We start from the raw sequence: 23,634 nt of genomic DNA, 5'->3' as shown, positions 1-23,634 counted from the left end.
CATTTCCTGCTTCATTGTCCCTTTAATATAGGGGTTTACAACCGGGTGGGCGCTTCCATCGGCTGGAGTCAACTTGCCGGCCTTACCTATCCGGAGTGGGCTTATGGGGCATTCAGGACACTGGGTGGCCGAGACCGGGGCACTTTATTCTTAGTTAGTTTAGTGGTTAGGTACTACACGTGGAATGCACGGTGTTTAGTGTCGACCCAGCAGAAAATCCTCTCCGAGGTGGAGGTCTGTAGGAATATCACCGGTGACCTCGGGAAGATCAGGTCTTTGGAGTATGGCAGTCTTGGTACCAGTAGGGCTTCTCTACTGTGGAGAGGGTTTTCTTTTGATGTGCCCTAGGTACTAGATCTTTTGGGTAGAGTACCTTTATTTTGGATAGGGGAAGTGTGATAGGGATAGAGATAGGGTGAGAGTAGGGTTAGCTTTAATGGAGGGATAGAATTAGGGAGAATTGTAGGGGGAGTTAGGAAAAGAGTTAAAAATTATTTTGGTGTATCAAGTCTGCCATCCTTCTTTCTGGTGGTGGGCTAATGCATGTGCACGCTAGCTTTTTTGTTTTGTTTTAAGCTGATATGGCATGAAGGGCTTACAGGCGACCAAACTTGGGCCTAAAGTGGGTTGTGGTTCAGTGTCTGTTAGTTAGTATGTATAAGTTTGTGTATAAGTTGGTTGGGTGGAGTGCTAGGTGGGGAGGGTGTATTTGTGGGTGGTGGTGTGTTTTCGTGTTTTTGGGGGACCTGACATGGGTCACTTAAGGACAGAACTTTGTAAACTGTAGAGGAACGGTATGGACTCTGACCCATGTGCAGGAGGGGTGGTGTGGGTGAGGGCACAGTTCGAGTGTAGGGATTTCCTGTATTTTTTTTTTTTTTTTTTTTTTTTTTGTAGGTTTCTGTAAATAGGGTGCATATATTTATGTTTATATACTATAATTTATTAATTTCTATTAGTGATTTTGTATCTATTTGGTTTTGTATCTACATCGTTTTATATTGTCTCATATTATAGTTATGGCAGTCGGACCAGTTGTTGTGTTATGTGTTTTTGTTTCTTTATTTAGATTTTTAATTTTTATATTTTTTATTTATTTATTTTCCCCTTTTGTTTTGTTTCCCGAGTATGGATGGTTTTGAGTCACAGCCGGGTAGTGCTAATTTTATGTTTATGTTTAAGCCAAGTTGTGCTGTTTATTTTTATTTATTTATTTCTTTATTTTTATAATTATTATTTATTTATTTATTTATTTTTTTATTTTTTATTTTTTACCCCCCCCCCACGAGTATGGATGGTTTGAGTTACAGCCAGGTAGTGCTAATTTTATGTTTACGTTTAAGCCAAGTTGTGCTGTTTTTATGTTCATTTTTGGTATGTGTGTCAGTGTGTTTTTGTTTGTTTGTTTTCTTTTTGCTTTGTAAAGCTGGGCTGGCCGGTTAGGCAGGGTTTTGTTTTTGATTTATATTATAGCTGGTTAAGCTTGTTTTTTGTTGTATTGGATAAGTTTTGTATTTTTATAATAAAAAGAGTGTCAGCAGAGAGCACTGTGGTCAGACAGAAAAGAAATTCAAAAAGAAAAGAACTTCCTCTGGAGCATACAGCAGCTGATAAGTACTGGAAGGATTAAGATTTTTAAATAGAAGTCATTTACAATCCGTTTCACTTTCTGTCTCGAGTTGATTTAAAAAAAATTCTTTCCACCGGAGTACCCCTTTAAGGGTATGTTCATACTACGGAATCCCCGCGGAATTCTGCGAGTAAGAGTCCGCACAGTGAACATTACCATCAGTGTGAATGGGTTTCCGCGAAACCCGTTCACACTGCGGAATTTCAGCGACAGACAATTCCGCCGCTGAAATTGTTCAGCGCAAAGAAAGAACATGTTCATTCTTTGCGCAAAAGTCCGCGAACACTGCATAGCTGTCAATGGTGACGGCGCAGTGCCTGGTGTGGGCAGACTTAGCCAATCATAGCTCATCTCACACTGAACTGCTCTGGCCTGTGTGTAGCAGAGTGAGGGAGGACGTTCTCCCCTGTATGGCTTCAGATGATGTCACACCTGCTGGGGAACGCCCCTTCCCAGTCTGTGAATCTGAGACTGAGCAGAAAATACAGAGCAATATCAAGGTAGAAAACTAAAAAAATAATAAAAATAAAGGCAGGGGGTCATTTATCATGATGGGGGCAGTGAACAGGGAGGATTAGAACATTTAACAAGATCATGACAGGTACTCTTTAATGTTGTATCAAGTAATAAATAGTCTTTGCTTTGGTTCCAGGTCTACTGGACGAGTTCTGTCATAAGGTGGAGAGACTCGGATTTGATGAGAATTTCATTGACATCACAGACCTGGTGGATAAGAGACTGCAGGACCCTCAGTGTGACAGAGCGATGAAAGTGTCCGGTCACGTGTACAACCATCAAGGTGGGGGTGAGGACCCCAGTTCTCCAAACAGTGTATTTCCAGCTGTTGCAAAACTACAACTTTGGCTGTCTGGGCATGCTGGAAGTTGTAGTTTTGCAACAGCTGGAGACACACTGTTTGGAAAATACTTGTGTAGACGCTGTCTGTACAGTCATGAGGTCATGGGTGGGGGTCACTTGGGGCCAGCGACACCTCCTTTTTTTAATCCATTTATGTACAATTTCTCTATATAAATAAAGGGGGTCCCCCAAGACTATCCTTAAGAAAGGCCATTAAAGGGGCTCTCGTGACGTCATACCTCACCCCCCTCCAATGGACTTGCATTGAAGGGGTGGGGGCGTAACATCACGAGGGGGCGTGGCCGACCCCCGCAGTACGCACACATAGCATTCGGAACTAAATGTAACCCAAACTAGTCAGTAGAGATGAGCGAACTTACAGTAAATTCGATTCGTCACGAACTTCTCGGCTCGGCAGTTGATGACTTTTCCTGCATAAATTAGTTCAGCTTTCCGGTGCTCCCGTGGGCTGGAAAAGGTGGATACAGTCCTAGGAGACTCTTTCCTAGGACTGTATCCACCTTTTCCAGCCCACCGGAGCACCGGAAAGCTGAACTAATTTATGCAGGAAAAGTAATCAACCGCCGAGCTGAGAAGTTCGTGACGAATCGAATTTACTGTAAGTTTGCTCATCTCTACTAGTCAGCTTACCCTACTCTGTGGAATGACCTCTCCAAAGGTCAGAGGACAACACCCAAACACCTCTTGTAGACAGCTCCTGTCTATGTTAATGGGGCTGTCATAAAGCATCTCTCTTAATGCTGGAAAAAACACAGCACAGCAAGATGTCAGAACCCAAAATAATTTACAAAAAATGTAATAAAAATTACAATTAGGAAATAGAAACAGGTAAGAAAAAACCTGCCTCTAATCAGTAAAAAAATAAAGGGAACACGTAAACAACACAATGTAACTCCAAGTCAATCACACATCTGAAATCACACTGTCCACTCAGGAAGCAACACTGATTGACAATCAATTTCACATGCTGTTGTGCAAATGGAACAGACAACAGGTGGAAATTATAGGCAATTAGCAAGACACCCCCAATAATGGAGTTGTTCTGCAGGTGGTGATCACAGACCTCTTCTCAGTTCCTATGCTTCCTGGCTGATGTTTTGGTCACATTTGAATGCTGGTGGTGCTTTCACTCTAGTGGTAGCATGAGACGGAGTCTACAACCCACACAAGTGGCTCAGGTAGTGCAGCTCATCCAGGATGGCACATAAATGCGAGATGTGGCAAGAAGGTTTGCTGTGTCTGTCAGAGTAGTGTCCAGAGCATGGAGGCGCTACAAGGAGGCAGGCCAGTACATCAGGAGACGTGGAGGAGGCTGTAGGAGGGCAACAACCCTGCAGCAGGACCGCTACCTCTGCCTTTGTGTAAGGAGGAGCACTGTCAGAGCTCTGCAAAATGACCTCCAGCAGGCCACAAATGTGCATGTGTCCACTCAAACAGTCAGAAACAGATTCCATGAGGTGGTATGAGGGCCTGACATCCACAGGTGGGGGTTGTGATCACAGCCCAACCACGTGCAGGACGTTTGGCATTTGCCAGAGAACACCAAGATTGGAAAATTCGCCACTGGCGCCCTGTGCTCTTCGCAGATAAAAGCAGGTTCCCACTGCGCACATGTGACAGTCTGTAGACACCGTGGAGAATGTTCTGCTGCCTGCAACATCCTCCAGCATGACCGGTTTGGCGGTGGGTCAGTAATGATGTGGGACGACATTTCTTTGGGGGCCCGCACAGCCCTCCATGTGGTTGCCAGAGGTAGCCTGGCTGCCATTAGGTACCGAGATGAGATCCTCAGACACCTTGTGAGACCATATGCTGGTGCGGTTGGCCCTGGGTTCCTCCTAATGCAAGACAATGCTAGACCTCATGTGGCTGGAGTGTGTCAGCAGTTCCTGCAAGAGGAAGGCATTGATGCTATGGACTGGCCCGCCCGTTCCCCAGACCTGATTCCGATTGAGCACATCTGGGACATCATGTCTCACTCCATCCACCAACGCCATGTTGCACCACAGACTGTCCAGGAGTTGGCGGATGCTTTAGTCCAGGTTTGGGAGGACATCCCTCACCTCATCAGGAGCATGCCCAGGCGTTGTAGGGAGGTCATACGGGCACGTGGAGGCCACACACACTACTGAGCCTCATTTTGACTTGTTTTAAGGACATTACATCAGTTGGATCAGCCTGTAGGGTGGTTTTCCACTTTGATTTTGAGTGTGACTCCATATCCAGACCTCCATGGGTCGATAAATTTGATTTCCATTGATAATTTTTGTGTGATTTTGTTGTCAGCACATTCAACTATGTAAAGACAAAAGCATTTCATACGATTAGTTCATTCATTCAGATCTACTATAGCTGGGCGGTATGGCCAAATATGTGTATTGCGGTATTTTTTTTAACTTATGGCGGTTCCACGGTATATAACGGTATTCCCACCTCCCTCCCTCCCCCCAAAAAAAAATTATTAGCCCAGCGCTGCGCTACCCCCATCTGGGTACTACTCACATGTCACCTGCAAGCGTTGCCCTCCTCGTCCTGTTTGTTGCGGCCGCCGGTGCTGACACTCTATACTGTATCCCTATGCCCGGGCTGCTAAAGGTAAACAAAAATAAGCTAACGCATGTTCCGACATCAGCCTTACGCTGGAGACGTGAACGTCGGACAGCCATCAGCATATCACTGGCCGCAGTGATGTTCCGTCTCGGGCGTTGATAGGCTGAGCCCAGTGTCATGTAAGAAGCCGGCTTCTTACATGACAGTGGGCTCAACCTATCACCGCCCGAGGCGGAACATCGCTGCGTCCAGTGATATGCTGACGGCTCTACGACGTTCACGTCTCCAGGAAGCTGGTCCGGACCGACGGAGAAGGAGAGTTTTATTTTTATTTTGTTTACCTTTTGCAGCCCGGCCATAGGGATACAGTATAGACTAATCGTATGTCACCCGCGAGCACAGCTTCTCTCCCCCCCCCCCCCCAGCCAAATAATTATCACGACTTGTACTTTGTATTCCTGTGCCCCGGCTGCAAATATTAAAAAAATTTTAAATTTTAACTCTACCTTCGTCCTCCGTTCCCCCGTTGCTAAGTAACCGGCCTCATGGTCCCTCCGCTGTTCTTGCTGCTTCCTGGGGATGGGAACGTCACAGAGCTTTCAGCCTATCACCGGCCGCAGCGATGTCCCGCCTCGGCCAATGATAGGCTGAGCCCACTGTCATGTAAGAAGCCGGCCCGCTCCTCACATGACAATGCGCTCAGCCTATCATCGGCTGAGGTGGGACATCGCTGCGGCCGGTGATAGGCTGAAGGCTCTGAGACGTCCCAACGGGGGAACGGAGTACGAAGGTACGGTAAGTTAAAGTTTGTTTTTTAATATTTGCAGCCCGGGCATTGCCTAGGTCAGTGGTCTTCAACCTGCAGACCTCCAGATATTGCAAAACTACAACTCCTAGCATGGAGTTGTAGTTTTGCAACATCTGGAGGTCCGCAGGTTGAAGACCACTGGCCTAGGTCTTATTTTCGGGGTAGGGCTTATATTGCAGCCAACCCCGATAATCCTGCTAGGGCTTATTTTCGGGGTAGGGTGTATTTTCGGGGAAACAGGGTAGGTAGTGTCAGTATCTTGTTCCCTACAAACAGTGATATTGGGGTGCTACCATGGGGGCTGAGAGGGTAATTCTATTAACTTTTCATTCTCTGTATTTCCAGCTGTAGATCCCGGTGACAGGACTCACCAGCGACTCATCATGGGGTCTCATGTGGCGGCGGATATCCGCGCAGCGGTGCACAACAGGCTGGGTATGACGGGCTGTGCTGGCATCGCATCTAATAAGCTGCTCGCCAAACTTGTTTCTGGGACTTTCAAGCCAAATCAGCAAACTGTACTCTTCCCTGAAAGCTGCGGCCATCTGACACACAGTCTGGATCACGTACATAAGATTCCAGGTAAAGACATAATAACAATGATTTCCAGCTAGGTTTTAAAGGGGTACTCCAGTGAAAACCTTTTTTTATTTTATTTTTTTTAAATCAACTGGTGCCAGAAAGTTAAACAGATTTGTAAATTACTTCTATTAAAAAATCTTAATCCTTCCTGTACTTATTAGCTGCTGAATACTACAGTGGAAATTCTTTTCCGTTTGAAACACAGAGCTCTCTGCTGACATCACGAGCACAGTGCTCTCTGCTGACATCTCTGTCCATTTTATGAACTGTCCAGAACAGCATATGTTTGTTATGGGGATTTCCTTTTACTCTGGCAGTTCCTAAAATGGACAGAGATGTCAGCAGAGAGCACTGTACTCGTGATGTCAGCAGAGAGCTCTGTGTTTCAAACGGAAAAGAATTTCCACTGTAGTATTCAGCAGCTAATAAGTACAGGAAGGATTAAGATTTTTTAATAGAAGTAATTTACAAATCTGTTCAACTTTCTGGCACCAGTTGATTTAAAAAAAAAAAAAAAAAAGTTTTTGACCGGAGTACCCCTTTAAGCTTTAGGGCAGGGTCACACGTGACGTATTTTGCTACCTATTGAGTTTGAAGGGATACTTCGCCGCTAGACATCTTATCACCTATCCAAAGGATAGGGGATAAGAAGTCTGATCGCGGCGGTCTCGCTGCATGGGGACCCCCCGCGATCTCCCTGTTGCAGCCGGCGTTCGTTTAGCGCCGGCTTGTGATGTCACGGCCACGCCCCCTCAATGCAAGGCTATGGTATGGGGCGTGACCGCTGTCACGCCCCCTCCCATAGACTTGCATTGAGGGGGCGTGGCCGTGACGTCATGAGCGAGGCATGACCATGACGTCACAAGCCTCCGCATCGACAGTCACTCAGCACTGAGCGAAGTTCGCGCCGTGCACCGGATGTCTGGGGTACCGCAGCCAGGATTGCAGGGGTCCCTAGCGGTGGGACCCCCACGATCAGACATCTTATCCCCTATCCTTTGGATAGATGATGAAATGTCTAGGGACGGGTCATCCCTTTAATGAGTAGGAAAATACACAGCAAAATATGCCATGTGTTACCCTGCCCTAAAGCTAAAATAGGACTTTATATATATACAGCAATCACCATAGTCTCAATGCCGCGCTCTATTAGCCACGGGCCGGACCAGCTATGATGCGGGGCCATGCCGTTGCCCCGCGTTATAGATCGGGAGCGGACTCATGATGTACCGGTACCTCATGGGTCCTTAAGGGGTTAAAGAAATGCAACTCAAAACTTTTAACTCTCCCTGTGCCCGGACTGCAAAAACTAAAAAAAAAAAAAAACTTAACTCACCTTCCTACGTTCCTCCATTGCGCCGGTATCTGGGTCCCATTCCTTTGGCGCTGCTCGGCTCCCTGCTTCTTAGGCTCGGAATGTCATACTGCAGTCAGCGCATCGCTACCCGCAGCGATGTCCCGCCGGTAATAGGCTGAGTGCACTGTCATGTAAGGAGCTCCAACCCCGCCTTCTCCCTGCTGCCCGGGCTCCTTACATGACCGTAAGCTCAGCCTATCACCGGCCGAGGCGGGACATCGCTGCGGCCGACCATACGCTGACTGCAGTGTGACGTTCCGGAAAAAAATGAGGCAGTCTGTTGGAAGGGGGTGTGCTTACCCCCTGCACTGAGCGGCAGCCGACACACCTCCATGTATTCCATAGAGATCCATTAAGGGGGCTTGTCGGCTGTGGCTTCCTGTGACGGTCGGAGCGGCAGCTTCCAGCAGACTGCTGGGGCCCCGTTCTGGAGATCGTGGGGGGGGGGTCCAATTGGTCGGATCCCCCGCGATCTATAATTTATCCCCCATCCTTTCAATAGGTTTCCCTGCACTACTCCTTTAAAAGGTCATTTCGGGACACAAGGATGTCCCGGTTACCTCTCTGCGGCCCCCGCCTTAGCCCCGCTGGGAGGTAGAGCACGCAGGGACGTCACTGACGTCCCGTGCGTGTGCCCGTAAAGCAGAGCGGAGCATCGGGGAGGACCGAGGATGACGCGCGCATGGTAAGTTACCAGCGGGACGTCATTTTCGGTGTTCCAACACAGATATACAGCCTCCAGCCATATACTGTATATGGCTGGAGGCTGTATGTCTGTGGGGGAACACTGCCTGCCTAATGTGGGGGAACACTGTCTGCCTAATGTGGAGGAACTGTCTGCCTAATGTGGGGGAACACTGCCTGCCTAATGTGGGGGAACTGTCTGCCTAATGTGGGGGGAACTTTACTGCCAACCTTGTGGGGGGAACTTTACTGCCAACCCTGTGGGGGAAATTATGCTGCCAACCTTGTGGGAGGAAATATGCTGCCAACCTTGTGGGGGGAATTATACTGCCAACCTTGTGGGGGGAATCATACTGCCAACCTTGTGGGGGGAGCTATACTGCCAACCTTGTGGGGGGGAATTATACTGCCAACCTTGTGGGGGGGAATTATACTGCCAACCTTGTGGGGAGGAATTATACTGCCAACCTTGTGGGGGGGAATTATACTGCCAACCTTGTGGGGGGGAATTATACTGCCAACCTTGTGGGGGGAATTATACTGCCAACCCTAATGTGAGGGGGAACTATACTGCCAACCTAATGTGGGGGAACTATACTGCCAACCTAATGTTGGGGAACTATACTGCCAGCCTAATGTGGGGGAACTATACTGCCAACCCTAATGTGTACTCTGATTTAATTGCTGTGCTGGCACTTTGAGGGGAAAAAAGTTGGCGTGCATTACGGTTCGGGCACTCAGGCTCAAAAAGGTTCGCCATCACTGGTATAGAAAATGTGTTTTAGGGTACATTCACACATACAGGATCTGCTGCATATTTTATTGAAGTTAATAGGTAGCAAAATCAGCCGCACAAAATATGCAGAAGATCTTGTAATGTTTAACAAACGCACAACGTACTGAACTGTAGAATTATCTGCCACTAAAATTCAGCAGGAAGTTCTATTAGGTACAATTACACATGGTGAGTATTATGAGTAGCCATATTGTACAGTGCAGTGTATAGTTAGTTACATTATCTTCCTTATGTGCAGGCATCGGATATAAAACAGCGCAGCGTCTGGACACTTTGGGGTTAAGCAGTGTTATCTCCCTGCAGTCTTGTCCAGTTGCCGTTCTAGAGAAGGAGTTTGGAGCCCCAGTTGCTCATCGAATCCAGGCACTCAGCCGAGGGGAGGACGATTCTCCGGTGACACCATCTGGACCTCCGCAGGTACAAGGAATCAATTTATCTTCACGGTTTATTTCCATGTCTGCCCAGCTGTTATTGCTGTATACAGTTGTCGATCAGGGTTTCCCTACCAGGGTGCCTCCAGCTGTTGTAAAACTACAACTCCCAACATGCCCGGACAGCCAAAGGCTGTCCGAGCATTCTGGGAGTTGTAGTTTTGCAACAGCTGGAGGCACCCTAGCTGGGAAACCCTGACCTAAGAGATCACTCTAGGAATTTGCTAACACTGGTGTCTCTCAACCAAATGCAATATCCCAACACTAGGGGTATTTTCACACAACAGACTTTTCTGAAGGAACAATCCATCATGGAAAACCACAACAGTAACCTGATATACCCTCGGATTTCTGCTGTGTATTTGTAGTTCATATGATCAGGATTTGGACATGGTGTAGCCACCATTTAGCTTGGAATTGTAGTTTTGCAACAGCTGGAGGCACACTGTTTAGGCAGCACTGGTGTAGATTGACCCTAGGACACCAGTATATAGGCGACAAACATAATAATATGTATAAGGAAATTTTCTTTTTCATGCATAAACTTGTATAAATCACTACTTGTACTCCAGACCAAGCCATCCAATGTATTGTGCTTCCATTAAAGGGGTACTCCACCCCTAGACATCTTATCCCCTATCCAAAGGATAGGGGATAAGATGTCTGATCACGGGGGTCCCCCCACTGGGACCCCCCGTGATTTCCCTGCAGCACCCGTCGTTAGTTTAGAATGCCGGCTGTGGCGCTGAAGGCTCGTGACGTCACAGCCACTCCCCTTTAATGCAAGTCTATGGGAGGGGGCGTGGCGGCCCTCATGTCAAGAGGGAGGCGTGGCTGTGATGTCACGTGCCTCCAGCAACACATCGCTAGTCATCCGGGATGGAGCGAAGTTCGCTTCGTGCACCAGATGACTGGGGTGCCGCAGCAGAGAACCTTTGAATAGGGGATAAGATGTCTAGTAGCGGAGTACCCCTTTAAAGGAAAACTGTCAGCCTGTTCACACTAAACCCAGGTTATAGTGTGGGTGAACAGGAGTCCAAAGAGGGTTCACTTACTTAAATATGTCCAGTAGGTCCTGAGATATATCCCCCAGAAAATCGTCTGCTGAATTCAGTGAATCGTGTGGGGGCAGGGCTTTGCCGACTCAATTTACTTATATATTGTCTGTGATTACTCTAGGATGTGGAGTCACAAACAATGGATATGTAAACCGGGCTGATGTCCGGTATTAGTGAGGAGTAAGGTAAGGCACCTCCCACTGTCCTCTCAGCTGTTCAGGACACCGCGGTGTTTAAAACCGGGAGAAAATACTGCCAGTTAGCTCAACTGAGCTGTTCGGGACTGCCATGGTGAAATTGCGGCATCCCGAACAGCTGAGAGGACAGCGGGAGGCGTCTTACCTTGCTCCTCGTTGTCCGATAGGTGTTTGATTACTCCAAGACTGAGATCCAAGCTGGAGCAATCGAACACAGATTACACTGATCAATACTATTCTGTGGCACAGCATTTAACAGTGTATGCAGTCAAAGGATTGCATGGAATAATCCCCTATGGGGGCTAAAAAAAAAAAAAAAAAAAAAAGGGTACAAAAAAAAGTAAATAAACATGTGGTATCGCCGCGTGCATATTTTTTTGGGTCACTTTGTTTACACTAAAAAAATGTATAAAAAGCAATCAAAAAGTCATACCACCCTGTTTACGGAAAAATAAAAAAGTTATAGGGGTCAGGAGATGCCAATTTTAAACATACTAATTTTGGTGCAAGTATTTTTAGTAAAAATGTTTAAAAAAAACTATATAAATTGGGTATCATTGTAACCGTACGGACCTACAGAATGATTGGTGTCATTTTTACCGATAAGTGCACTTCGTAGAATCGGAAGCCCCAAAAGTTACAAAATAGCGTTTTTCTTGGTCGCTCCTCATTGGGGGACACCTATACTGATGGGTGATATATGCTTTTGCCACTAGGAGGCGCTAACACTAGGAAAAAAAAAGTCGGCTCCTCCCTGGCAGGATATACCTGCCCACTGGAAGTGAAGTAATCAGTTTTAGCTATTGTCAGCAAGGAGGCAAGACACAGGATGGGAGCTCCCCAGACCTGGTCTTTCTTATTATTTTCTAGTAAGGGCTGTTTATTTATTTTATTTTTTTCCTCCCTTTTCTCTTTTTTTCAGGTGGGGGTTCAGTAGCATGATACTACCTGTTCCCCCATATGCGATGAAGGGGCACAGACATAGAGTATGTACTGTTAACCCCTCTGAACAGCCTTTCAGTTCCTCAGTTCCTTTTGTCCCCCACTGCGGGGGTCTGCAGTGCGCTGGGTGCTCCGCCGGCGGGGTTCGGGGTGTTATGGCGGCACATGGCTCCGCCCTTCTTCTCCTCCTGAGCCAGCGCTCTAACCGGAGGCCAGGCAGTGCCTCCCCTTATGAATAAGGGAGTAGCTCCGCCCTTCTCCCTCTGAGCGGCGTGTGAACCAGGAGGTCAGGCAGCTCCTCCTCTTCAGGTTTGCGTGCATCACAAATCTTGCTGCGACTGGCTGTGATGATGTGCGCCACCACATGTTCCCTGCCCGCTCTTGTTCCCTGCCCGCTCTTGTTTCCTGGTTTCTGAGCTGTGTGGTGGCTTAGCAAGCACTTCTATGTGCACTGCTCCATGCCATCGCCGCTCCTAGGGCTCCCACGTGTGCGTTCCTTAGTGTTCCTACAGGAGGGACATGGTGCGTCTAACTTGGGAGATCATGCGGACAGCGTCAGCGTAGGGTGCCTGGCTCCCCACGCTTCCCTCCTTCCATGTGTGTAAAAAAGTGTGTAAAAAAGTGGTGTTTTGGTGTTTGGCACCCTCTTGTGGTCAGTAAGTAAATTGTGCCCTTATTTTCAATGGCGTACACGTAAAAAAATACCAAAGCCTTAAATTGTGCATTTTTGGTCACTTCATATCATAAAAAAGAAATTTAATAAAAGCTATCAAAAAGTCACATCAAAACAAACATGGTACGGATAAAAACTACAGACCACTGCACAAAAAAATGAGCCCTCATATACCCCTGTTTGCGTAAAAATAAAAAAGTTATAGGGGTCAGAATATTACAATTTTAAACATACTAATTGTGGTGCATGTAGTTATACGTTTTTTTAAAGTAATTTTCTAAGTAATTTTTGTAACCGTATGGACCTACAGAATAAAGATAAGGTGTGGTTTTTACCGAACTACCGTATTTTTCGCCCTATAGGACGCTCTGGCATATAAGACGCACCCAATTTTAAATGAGGAAAATCTAGAATGCATTGTAAAGTATAGGTCACAGTGATCTTCAACCAGCGGACCTCCAGATGTTGCAAAACTACAACTCCCAGCATGCCTGGACAGCCGTTGGCTGTCCGGGCATGCCAGGAGTTGTAGTTTTGCAACATCTGGAGGTCCGCAGGTTGAAGACCATTGGTATAGGAGGTAATACTCACCTGTCCCCGCCGCTCCGGACCCATCACCGCTGCCCTGGATGTCGTCCTCCATCGCTGTCGCCGCATCCCCGGGGTGTCCCCGTCGCTCTGGAACGTCTCTGCTGCCCGGTATCCTCGCTCTCCGTCGCCGCCATCATGTCGCTACGCACGCCGCTTCTATTGGATGACGGGGTGGCGTGATCAACGACGTGATGACGACGAAGGAGAGCGCCGGCCATGGAGAGGATCCCGGCACGGAGCAGATACCGAGGAGGCAGGTAAGGTCCCTCCCAGGGCAGCTGGGTTAGTGTCACTTTCGCTTAAGACGCGGCGGTCAGCTTTGATCGCCACGTCCGAAGGGTTAATATAGGGCATCACCGCGATTGGTGATGTCCTGTATTAGCCGCGGGTCTCGGCCATTGATGGCCGCAGGGACTGTCGCGATAGGTGTGTATTTGCCGTATAAGACGCACCAACTTCCCCCCTCCCCCCAGTTTTGGGGAAGAAAAAGTGCGTCATATACGGCGAAAAATACGGTATAACATGGATATAAATAATAGTGTAACTATACACCATACTATATAAAATATTTAAAGAGTACCTCTCATGATCTTGATACATTTTATAATCCTCCCAGTTCACTGCCCCCATCATGATAAACCACCCCCTGCCTTTATTTTTATTTGTTAGCTTTCTACCTTGATATTGCTCTGTATTTTCTGCTCAGTCTCAGTCAGATTCACAGACTGGGAAAGGGCGTTCCCCAGCAGGCGGGACATCATCTGAAGCCATACAGGGGAGAACTTCCTCCCTCTCTCTGCTACACACAACCCAGAGCAGTTCAGTGTGAGATGAGCTATGATTGGCTAAGGCTGCACACACACTTCTCAGCACTCCAGACTGCATTTCCTGATCCTGCATTTTGGACTTCTACCAGGCCAGGAAGAGCCTAAAGTCTGTGCAAGAGATGAATAAAACATAGAATTTTTTTTTTAACCCCTTAAGGACGCAGGACGTACTCAAACGGCCCCTTTTCCGAGTCCTTAAGGACTCAGGACGTTTGAGTACGTCCTGTCAAATCCCGGCCCCCCGCCGCTAGCTGGAGGGGAGCCGGTGCCCGATGCCTGCTGAAATCGTTCAGCAGGCATCGGGGCATATCGCCCAGGGGGGTCATTATGCCCCCCCATGTCGGCGATGGCCGCAGATCGCTGGACAATTCAGTCCAGCGATCTGCGGCAGATTCCGGGTCAATCGGGTCTCCAGTGACCCGGTGACCCGGAATTAATGGCTGTTCGGGGCCGTCTCCGACGGCCCCGAACAGCCAGAGCCTGCAGGGGTGAGGTGGCACTGGTGCCACCTCACGATCGCCCTGATTCGTCGTCCGGATTACCGGCCGACCAATCAGGGCGCCTGCTGCGGGTGTCACTCCCGCAACACGCTCCGCCCCTCTTCCGGAGGACGTGAGCGGGTGCGGGACGTGCACCCCAGGTGCTGGGGACCCCGATCCCCGGCGTCAATGTTGGGATCGGGGCCCCAGGAGCGACGGCCGCGGCGGCGACGACGTGGGACTGACCTCATGCGGCTGGATCGTTGGAGGTGAGTGACGGCCTCCTGCTGTTGCTTAGCAACAGCTCCCAGCATGCAAAAAGGGCATGCTGGGAGCTGTAGTTATGCAACAGCAGGAGGCAGACCACCACAACTCCCAGCATGCCCTTATGGGCATGCTGGGACTTGTAGTTTTGCAACAGCTGGAGGCACATTTTTTCTATGGAAAAGTGTACCTTCAGCTGTTGTGTAACTACAACTCCCAACTTGCACCAACAGCTAAAGTGCATGCTGGGAGTTGTAGTAGTGCATCTGCTGGTTGCATAACTACAACTCCCAGCATGCCCGTTGGCTGTCGGTGACTGCTGGGAGTTGTAGTTTTGCAACAGCTGAAGGCACACTGAGTTATGTAGCAAACCAGTGTGTCTCCAGCTGTTGCATAACTACAGTCCCCAGCATCCCCAGCCAAAGTAGTATGCCTCCAGCTGTTGCATAACTACAAGACCCAGCATGCCCTTCCGCTGTCCGTACATGCTGGGGGTTGTAGCTTTTGCAACAGCTGAAGGCACACTGGTTGCAAAACACTGAGTTTGTTACCAAACTCTGTGTTTCACAACCAGTGTGCCTCCAGCTGTTGCAAAACTACAACTCCCAGCATGCACTGATAGACCGTACATGCTGGGAGTTGTAGTTTTGCAACAGCTGGATGTCCCCCCCCCCCCCCAATGTGAACGTACAGGGTACACTCACATGGGCGGAGGATTACAGCAAGTATCCGGCTGCAAGTTTGAGCTGCGGCAAGTTTTCTGCCGCAGCTCAAACTGCCAGCCAGAAACTACTGTGAACCCCCCGCCCGTGCGACTGTACCCTAAAAACACTACACTAACACACAATAAAAAGTAAAAAACACTACGTATACACATACCCCTATACAACCCCCCTCCCCTCCCCAATAAAAATGAAAAACGTCTGGTACGCCACTGTTTCCAAAACGGAGCCTCAAGCGGTTGCAAAACTACAACTCCCAGCATGCACTGATAGACCGTACATGCTGGGAGTTGTAGTTTTGCAACAGCTGGATGTTTCCCCCCCCCCCCCCCCCAATGTGAACGTACAGGGTACACTCACATGGGCGGAGGATTACAGTAAGTATCCGGCTGCAAGTTTGAGCTGCGGCTCAAACTGCCAGCGTGAAACTACTGTGAACCCCCGCCCGTGTGACTGTACCCTAAAAACACTACACTACACTAACACACAATAAAATAAAAAGTAAAAATCACTACATATACACATACCCCTACACAGCCCCCCTCCCCAATAAAAAGGAAAAACGTCTGGTACGCCACTGTTTCCAAAACGGAGCCTCCAGCTGTTGCAAAACAACTACTCCCAGTATTGCCAGATAGCCACTGACTGTCCAGGCATGCTGGGAGTTTTACAACAGCTGGAGGCACCCTGTTAGGGGTATTCTACGCCAGTGATTCCCAATGTCCACCCCTATGCAAGTCCCTAATTTAGGCCTCAAATGCGCATGCCGCTCTCACTTTGGAGCCCTGTCGTATTTCAAGGCAACAGTTTAGGGCCACATATGGGGTATCACCGTACTCGGGAGAAATTGTGTTACAAATTTTGGGGGGTATTTTCTGCTTTTACCCTTTTTAAAAATGTAAAATTTTTGGGAAAAGAGGCATTTTAGGTAAAATTTTTTTTTATTTTTTTTACATATGCAAAAGTCTTGAAACACCTGTGGGGTATTAAGGTTCACTTAACCCCTTGTTACGTTCCCCGAGGGGTCTAGTTTCTAAAATGGTATGCCATGTGTTTTTTTTTTTTTTTGCTGTCCTGGCACCATAGGGGCTTCCTAAATGCGGCATGCCCCCAGAGCAAAATTTGCTTTCAAAAAGCCAAATGTGACTCCTTCTCTTCTGAGACCTGTAGTGCGCCAGCAGAGCACTTTTCACCCCTATATGGGGCGTTTTCTGAATCGGGAGAAATTGGGCTTCAAATTTTGGGGGGTATTTTCTGCTTTAACCCTTTGTAAAAATGTAAATTTTTTGGGAAACCAAGCATTTTAGGTAATTTTTTTTTTTTTTTTTTTTACATATGCAAAAGTCTTGAAACACCTGTGGGGTATTAAGGTTCACTTTACCCCTTTTTACGTTCCCCAAGGGGTCTAGTTTCCAAAATGGTATGCCATGTGGGGTTTTTTGCTGTCCTGGCACCATAGGGGCTTCCTAAATGCGGCATGCCCCCGGAGCAAAATTTCCTTCAAAAAAGCCAAATGTGAATCCTTCTCTTCTGAGACCTGTAGTGCGCCAGCAGAGCACTTTTCACCCCCATGCGAGGTGTTTTCTGAATCAGGAGAAATTGGGCTTCAAATTTTGGGGGGTATTTTCTGCTATTACCCTTTTTAAAAATGTAAAACTTTTGGGAAACCAAGCATTTTAGGGAATTTTTTTTTTTTCACGTATGCAAAAGTCGTGAATCACCTGTGGGGTATTAAGGTTTACTTTACCCCTTATGTTCCCCGAGGGGTCTAGTTTCCAAAATGGTATGCCATGTGGGGTTTTTTGCTGTCCTGGCACCATAGGGGCTTCCTAAATGCGGCATGCCCCCGGAGCAAAATTTCCTTCAAAAAAGCCAAATGTGAATCCTTCTCTTCTGAGACCTGTAGTGCGCCAGCAGAGCACTTTTCACCCCTATATGGGGCGTTTTCTGAATCGGGAGAAATTGGGCTTCAAATTTTGGGGGGTATTTTCTGCTTTAACCCTTTGTAAAAATGTAAATTTTTTGGGAAACCAAGCATTTTAGGTAATTTTTTTTTTTTTTTTTTTTTACATATGCAAAAGTCTTGAAACACCTGTGGGGTATTAAGGTTCACTTTACCCCTTTTTACGTTCCCCAAGGGGTCTAGTTTCCAAAATGGTATGCCATGTGGGGTTTTTTGCTGTCCTGGCACCATAGGGGCTTCCTAAATGCGGCATGCCCCCGGAGCAAAATTTCCTTCAAAAAAGCCAAATGTGAATCCTTCTCTTCTGAGACCTGTAGTGCGCCAGCAGAGCACTTTTCACCCCCATGCGAGGTGTTTTCTGAATCAGGAGAAATTGGGCTTCAAATTTTGGGGGGTATTTTCTGCTATTACCCTTTTTAAAAATGTAAAACTTTTGGGAAACCAAGCATTTTAGGGAATTTTTTTTTTTTCACGTATGCAAAAGTCGTGAATCACCTGTGGGGTATTAAGGTTTACTTTACCCCTTATGTTCCCCGAGGGGTCTAGTTTCCAAAATGGTATGCCATGTGGGGTTTTTTGCTGTCCTGGTACCATAGGGGCTTCCTAAATGCGGCATGCCCCCGGAGCAAAATTTCCTTCAAAAAAGCCAAATGTGAATCCTTCTCTTCTGAGACCTGTAGTGCGCCAGCAGAGCACTTTTCACCCCCATGCGAGGTGTTTTCTGAATCAGGAGAAATTGGGCTTCAAATTTTGGGGGGTATTTTCTGCTATTACCCTTTTTAAAAATGTAAAACTTTTGGGAAACCAAGCATTTTAGGGAATTTTTTTTTTTTCACGTATGCAAAAGTCGTGAATCACCTGTGGGGTATTAAGGTTTACTTTACTCCTTATGTTCCCCGAGGGGTCTAGTTTCCAAAATGGTATGCCATGTGTTTTTTTTTTGCTGTTCTGGCACCATAGGGGCTTCCTAAATGTGACATGCCCCCCAAAAACCATTTGTCGCTCCTTCCCTTCTGAGCCCTCTACTGCGCCCGCCGAACAATTAACATAGACATATGAGGTATGTGCTTACTCGAGAGAAATTGGTTTTCAAATACAAGTAAAAATTTTCTCCTTTTTACCCCTTGCAAAAATTAAAAAATTAGGTCTACAAAAACATGCGAGTGTAAAAAATGAAGATTGTGAATTTTCTCCTTCACTTTGCTGCTATTCCTGTGAAACACCTAAAGGGTTAAAACGCTGACTGAATGTCATTTTGAATACTTTGGGGGGGGTGCAGTTTTTATAATGGGGTCTTTTATGGGGTATTTCTAATATGAAGACCCTTCAAATCCACTTCAAACCTGAACTGGTCCCTGAAAAAAAGTGAGTTTCAAAATTTTGTGAAAAATTGGAAAATTGCTGCTGAACTTTGAAGCCCTCTGGTGTCTTCCAAAAGTAAAATCTCATAAATTTTATGATGCAAACATAAAGTAGACATATTGTATATGTGAATAAAAAAAAAAATTATTTTGAATATCCATTTTCCTTACAAGCAGAGAGCTTCAAAGTTAGAAAAATGCAAAATTTTCAAATTTTTCATCAAATTTGGGGATTTTTCACCAAGAAAGGATGCAAGTTACCACAAAATTTTACCACTATGTTAAAGTAGAATATGTCACGAAAAAACAATCTCGGAATCAGAATGATAACTAAAAGCATTCCAGAGTTATTAATGTTTAAAATGACAGTGGTCAGAATTGCAAAAAATGGCTGAGTCCTTAAGGTGAAAAAGGGCTCAGTCCTTAAGGGGTTAAACAAAGGTACATTACAACGTTTTTTTTTTATATTTACCATAAGAAGTGCAATAGCAAAAAATAGTTTTAATGACAAAGCCTGATCATATTCCTAAAATTGCATTATTTAAAAAGAACTTGTGTTTTGTATATTTGTTATATGCAAAAGTGCAACACCCAGCATGCCCAGACAGCCAACGGCTGTCCGGGCATGCTGGGAGTTGTAGTTTTGCAACATCTGGTGGGCCACATTTTGAAGAGCACTGCTTTAGAGCTCTTTTCTTGTTTTTCAGTCTCTTAGTGAGGAAGACTCATTTAAAAAATGCTGCACTGTATCAGACGTAAGAGCAAAACTGGAGGAACTGCTGCGCCTCCTGATAAATAGGTAAGGAAATGAATGGCAAAGTCTGCAGGTAAGTTATATTACAACCAATCCCAACAAGTGGCTCTCCAGCTGTTGCAAAACTACAACTCCCATCATGCCCTTGTAACCTTTGGCTCTTGGGCATATTAGTTATGCAACAGGTTGGGGAATGCTGTATTAGGGTATCTTTAATAGATTTAAAACGGTAGATCTTGTATTCTGTACAGATCACTTCCCAGCAGTCTCCCCCTTATCACATACAGTAGTACATTAAAGGACACCAGCGTATAGATAACGCAAACTAGCTGGTGCTCGCAGCTCAGCCTCCCCTTCTCTGTGGAATGACCTCTCCAAAGGTCAGAGGACAACACCCAGACACCTCTTGTTGACAGCTCCTGTATGTTAATGGGGCTGCCATAAAGCATACCTCTTAATGCTGATAAACACAGCAAGATGTCAGCCTCCAAAAACAATGTACAAAAAATGTAATAAAAATTACAATTAGGAAATTGAAACAGGTTAGAAAAAACCTGCAACTAATCAGTAAAAAATACATTCGCTTTAAATAAGTCTTACCTATTTGCAGTCAGTGAGTGAGTACTTTAGTGAGTCCTGCTCTAAATTGAGAAGTGGATAAAGTCTAGACCAGTGTTTCCCAACCAGTGTGCCTCCAGCTGTTGCAAAACTACAACTCCCAGCATGTCTGGACAGCCTTCGGCTGTCCAGGCATGCTGGGAGTTGTAGTTTTGCAACAGCTGGAGGCACACTGGTTGGGAAACACTGCTAATTAGTAATAACTTATCTGTAGTTTCATGTATACTTTTCCTTTCCAGATTGTCTGCTGATGGGAGGAGCGCCCACACGTTGCGATTAACCATTCGCCAGTTTACACCAACCAATAAATATTTCAACCGGGAAAGTCGCCAGTGTCCGATCCCAACGAACGTGGCTCAAAACATCAGCAGCGGTAAGGGCCAGGTAACAAATGGCATAGATGGCAGCCGTGAACACCTCAAAACACCATAGTCTTGTATGTGTTTTTTTGTATCTATTTTTAATTTTTTTTCCCCTTTTAGCACCTTTTGGGTTCGTGTTTACTCCGTGCCATGTCAAGAGAAAAAATTTAGACTGTCTGGAAACCAACAAAAAGCAGATGCTATTGATAGATCTTATGGTTTGTGTGGATATCCTGGGTCATGAACACATTAACCCCTTAACGACGCAGGACGTATATTTACGTCCAGCGCCGGCTCCGGCGATATGAAGCGGGATCGTGCCGCGATCCCGCATCATATCGCGTCGGTCCCGGCGCTCATCAACGGCCGGGACCCGCGGCTAGTACCACACATCGCCGATCGCGGCGATGTGCGGTATTAACCCTTTAGAAGCGGCGGTCAAAGCTGACCGCCGCTTCTAAAGTGAAAGTGACCCGGCTGCTCAGTCGGGCTGTTCGGGACCGCCACGGTGAAATCGCGGTGTCCCGAACAGCTGACCGGACACCGGGAGGGCCCTTACCTGCCTCCTCGGTGTCCGATCGGCGAATGACTGCTCCGTGCCTGAGATCCAGGCAGGAGCAGTCAAGCGCCGATAACACTGATCACAGGCGTGTTAATACACGCCTGTGATCAGGATGAGAGATCAGTGTGTGCAGTGTTATAGGTCCCTATGGGACCTATAACACTGCAAAAAAAATGTCAAAAAAAAGTGTTAATAAAGGTCATTTAACCCCTTTCCTAATAAAAGTTTGAATCACCCCCCTTTTCCCATAAAAAAAAATAAAACAGTGTAAAAAAATAAATAAATAAACATATGTGGTATCGCCGCGTGCGTAAATGTCCAAACTATAAAAATATATCATTAATTAAACCTCACGGTCAATGGCGTACGCGCAAAAAAATTCCAAAGTCCAAAAAAGCGCATTTTGGTCACTTTTTATACCATTAAAAAATGAATAAAAAGTGATCAAAAAGTCCGATCAAAACAAAAATCATACCGATAAAAACTTCAGACTAATGTCACTGCAAAGTAGAATTGGCGACGCAAAAAATAATCCATAATATGGATTTTTAGGTGGAAAATTGAAAGGGTTATGATTATTAAAAGGGAAGGAGGAAAAAACGAAAGTGCAAAAAACGGAAAAACCCTGAGTCCTAAAGGGGTTAAGGAAGGAGTGTTTTTCTGTTTTTGCACTTTGTTTCAATTTTGCACCCAAAAATCCATATGATGGCTTATTTTTGCACCACCAAATCATTGTGCGACAAAATTGAAGAAAAAACACCATTTTGTTACTTTTTGGGGCTTCCTTTTCTACGCAGTAAATTTTTTAGTAAAAATTACACTTATCTTTATTCTGTAGGTCCATACGGTTAAAATGATACCCTACTTGTATAGGTTGGATATTGTCGTACTTCTGGAAAAAATCATAACTACATGCACGAAAATTAATACGTAAAAATTATCATCTTCTGACCCCTATAACTTTTTTATTTTTCCGTGTATGGGGCGGTGTGAGGGCTCATCTTTTGCACCGTGATATGATTTTTTTTTTTTAGCGGTACAATTTTTGTATTGATCGGACTTTTTGATTGCTTTTTATTCATTTTTTCATGATATATAAACTGACCAAAAATATGCTATTTTGGGCTTTGGAGTTTTTTTTGTCGTACGCCGTTGACCTTGCGGTTTAATTGATGATTTTCCTACCCTTGGTGACGGAAAATATAGATTTTATGAAAGACAGGAGGCTCACATTATAATGCAATTCTTTCTTTACTGCAAATATATAGCAGCCACGAAAAAACGTAGTAACAGTACAATAAAGGAGAAAAAACTTAGATAACACACAGGTGTATAGGTGGTACATACAAACATGCTGTCCTAACAGGTATCCAATAGGTGTGCATAGGAGGTTATATAAAGTCAGTGAAACAGTCACAAGTCCTCTGTCTTTGTTGTGAAGTGAATAAAATAAAGTCTACAACTAATATGAAGCTGAAGTCAGAAGAACATGAAGTCATCAAGGAATAATCGATGAAAACGATGAAGTTGAGAAGGACGATCCTCAGGTGAAGAGATGTATGTAGACTTGACCAATTGTCAGAAGAATAATCCAAGAAGACAAGAAGGAAATCGGGCATTTCTCAAAGTCGAAGGCTTTAGTATGCTGAAATGAAAAAACAACATAGTAAAAGGGATGGGAAATAGGGAGGGATAATGTTCGCCTCCTGTCTTTCATAAAATCTATATTTTCCGTCACCAAGGGTAGGAAAATCAATTTTATATCAGACAGGAGGCTCACATTATAATGCAAGTTTAAAGCTAACAATAAAATCTAATAACATAGAATCAATACATAATTACAATAACGACATAGATACATGAGATTCTGGTCTATAATAAAAAGTTTTGAAGGTAGAATCCGATGACCAGTCAGCTGCTTTGAGCAGATCTGATAAGGAGCCTCCTGCTTGGATTACTTTGGTGGAGACTGCGCTTCTAGTAGAATGGGCTCCAAATAGAGTAGTATCTATTTGGGCCATGGACATAACTTGCCTGATCCATCTATCCAAAGTGGCCGAAGATACAGGTAAGTGAGGCTTACAGAAAGATATTAAAAGTTGGGGAGAAGAAGGAAATCTAAGAGAGTCAGTTCTTGACTCATAAGTTCTGAGACAACATACGACACATAGTTTGTCGTGATGAGGGAAAGCAGGATAAAAGACCTCATGAAGGTTAGTCTTAGTCCGTCTATGAATGGTAAACACTACTCCGAGAGGAGTAAAACGTCTACGTGAGATATCTAAGGCTCTCATGTCTGAGATTCTTTTGATAGAAATAAGACAGAGTAAGGTAGTAAGTTTAAAAGAAAGGAGTTTCAAAGAAAGTTCTTTGTTATCTTCCCAAGAGATGAAAAGGTTTAATAGTAAGTTAACATCCTAAGTAGAATGGTACTTAGGACGAGGAGGGCGTTTAAGGTGAATTCCTTTCAAGAGTTTGCAGATTAATGGATGTTGACTGACTGGGATAGAATTAACCGGAGTATGATAAAAGAACGGTAAACAT

At 45.6% G+C, this 23,634-nt stretch overlaps 1 protein-coding gene across 2 annotated transcripts in view; it reads left to right on the top strand.

Annotated features, from left to right (window-relative positions):
• The window catches only part of POLI (DNA polymerase iota), a 47,257-nt gene that overhangs the window by 9,914 nt on the left and 13,709 nt on the right, over nucleotides 1-23,634 (top strand). Inside the window, exons 4-8 of one of the 2 annotated variants that reach the window (XM_056544940.1) lie at nucleotides 2,283-2,429; nucleotides 6,213-6,449; nucleotides 9,525-9,703; nucleotides 19,502-19,593; nucleotides 20,406-20,539. In XM_056544940.1, coding sequence (XP_056400915.1) covers nucleotides 2,283-2,429; nucleotides 6,213-6,449; nucleotides 9,525-9,703; nucleotides 19,502-19,593; nucleotides 20,406-20,539 — 789 coding nt within the window. Of the gene's footprint in view, nucleotides 1-2,282; nucleotides 2,436-6,212; nucleotides 6,450-9,524; nucleotides 9,704-19,501; nucleotides 19,594-20,405; nucleotides 20,540-23,634 lie in introns of both variants that reach the window. The other variant, XM_056544935.1, reaches the window with a different exon arrangement.

Source organism: Hyla sarda, chromosome 1 (genome assembly GCF_029499605.1).
Source record: "Hyla sarda isolate aHylSar1 chromosome 1, aHylSar1.hap1, whole genome shotgun sequence".
Classification (NCBI taxonomy): domain Eukaryota; kingdom Metazoa; phylum Chordata; class Amphibia; order Anura; family Hylidae; genus Hyla; species Hyla sarda.
Note: the sequence above shows the minus strand (reverse complement) of the source record. Positions and strands in the feature narration are given on the sequence as shown.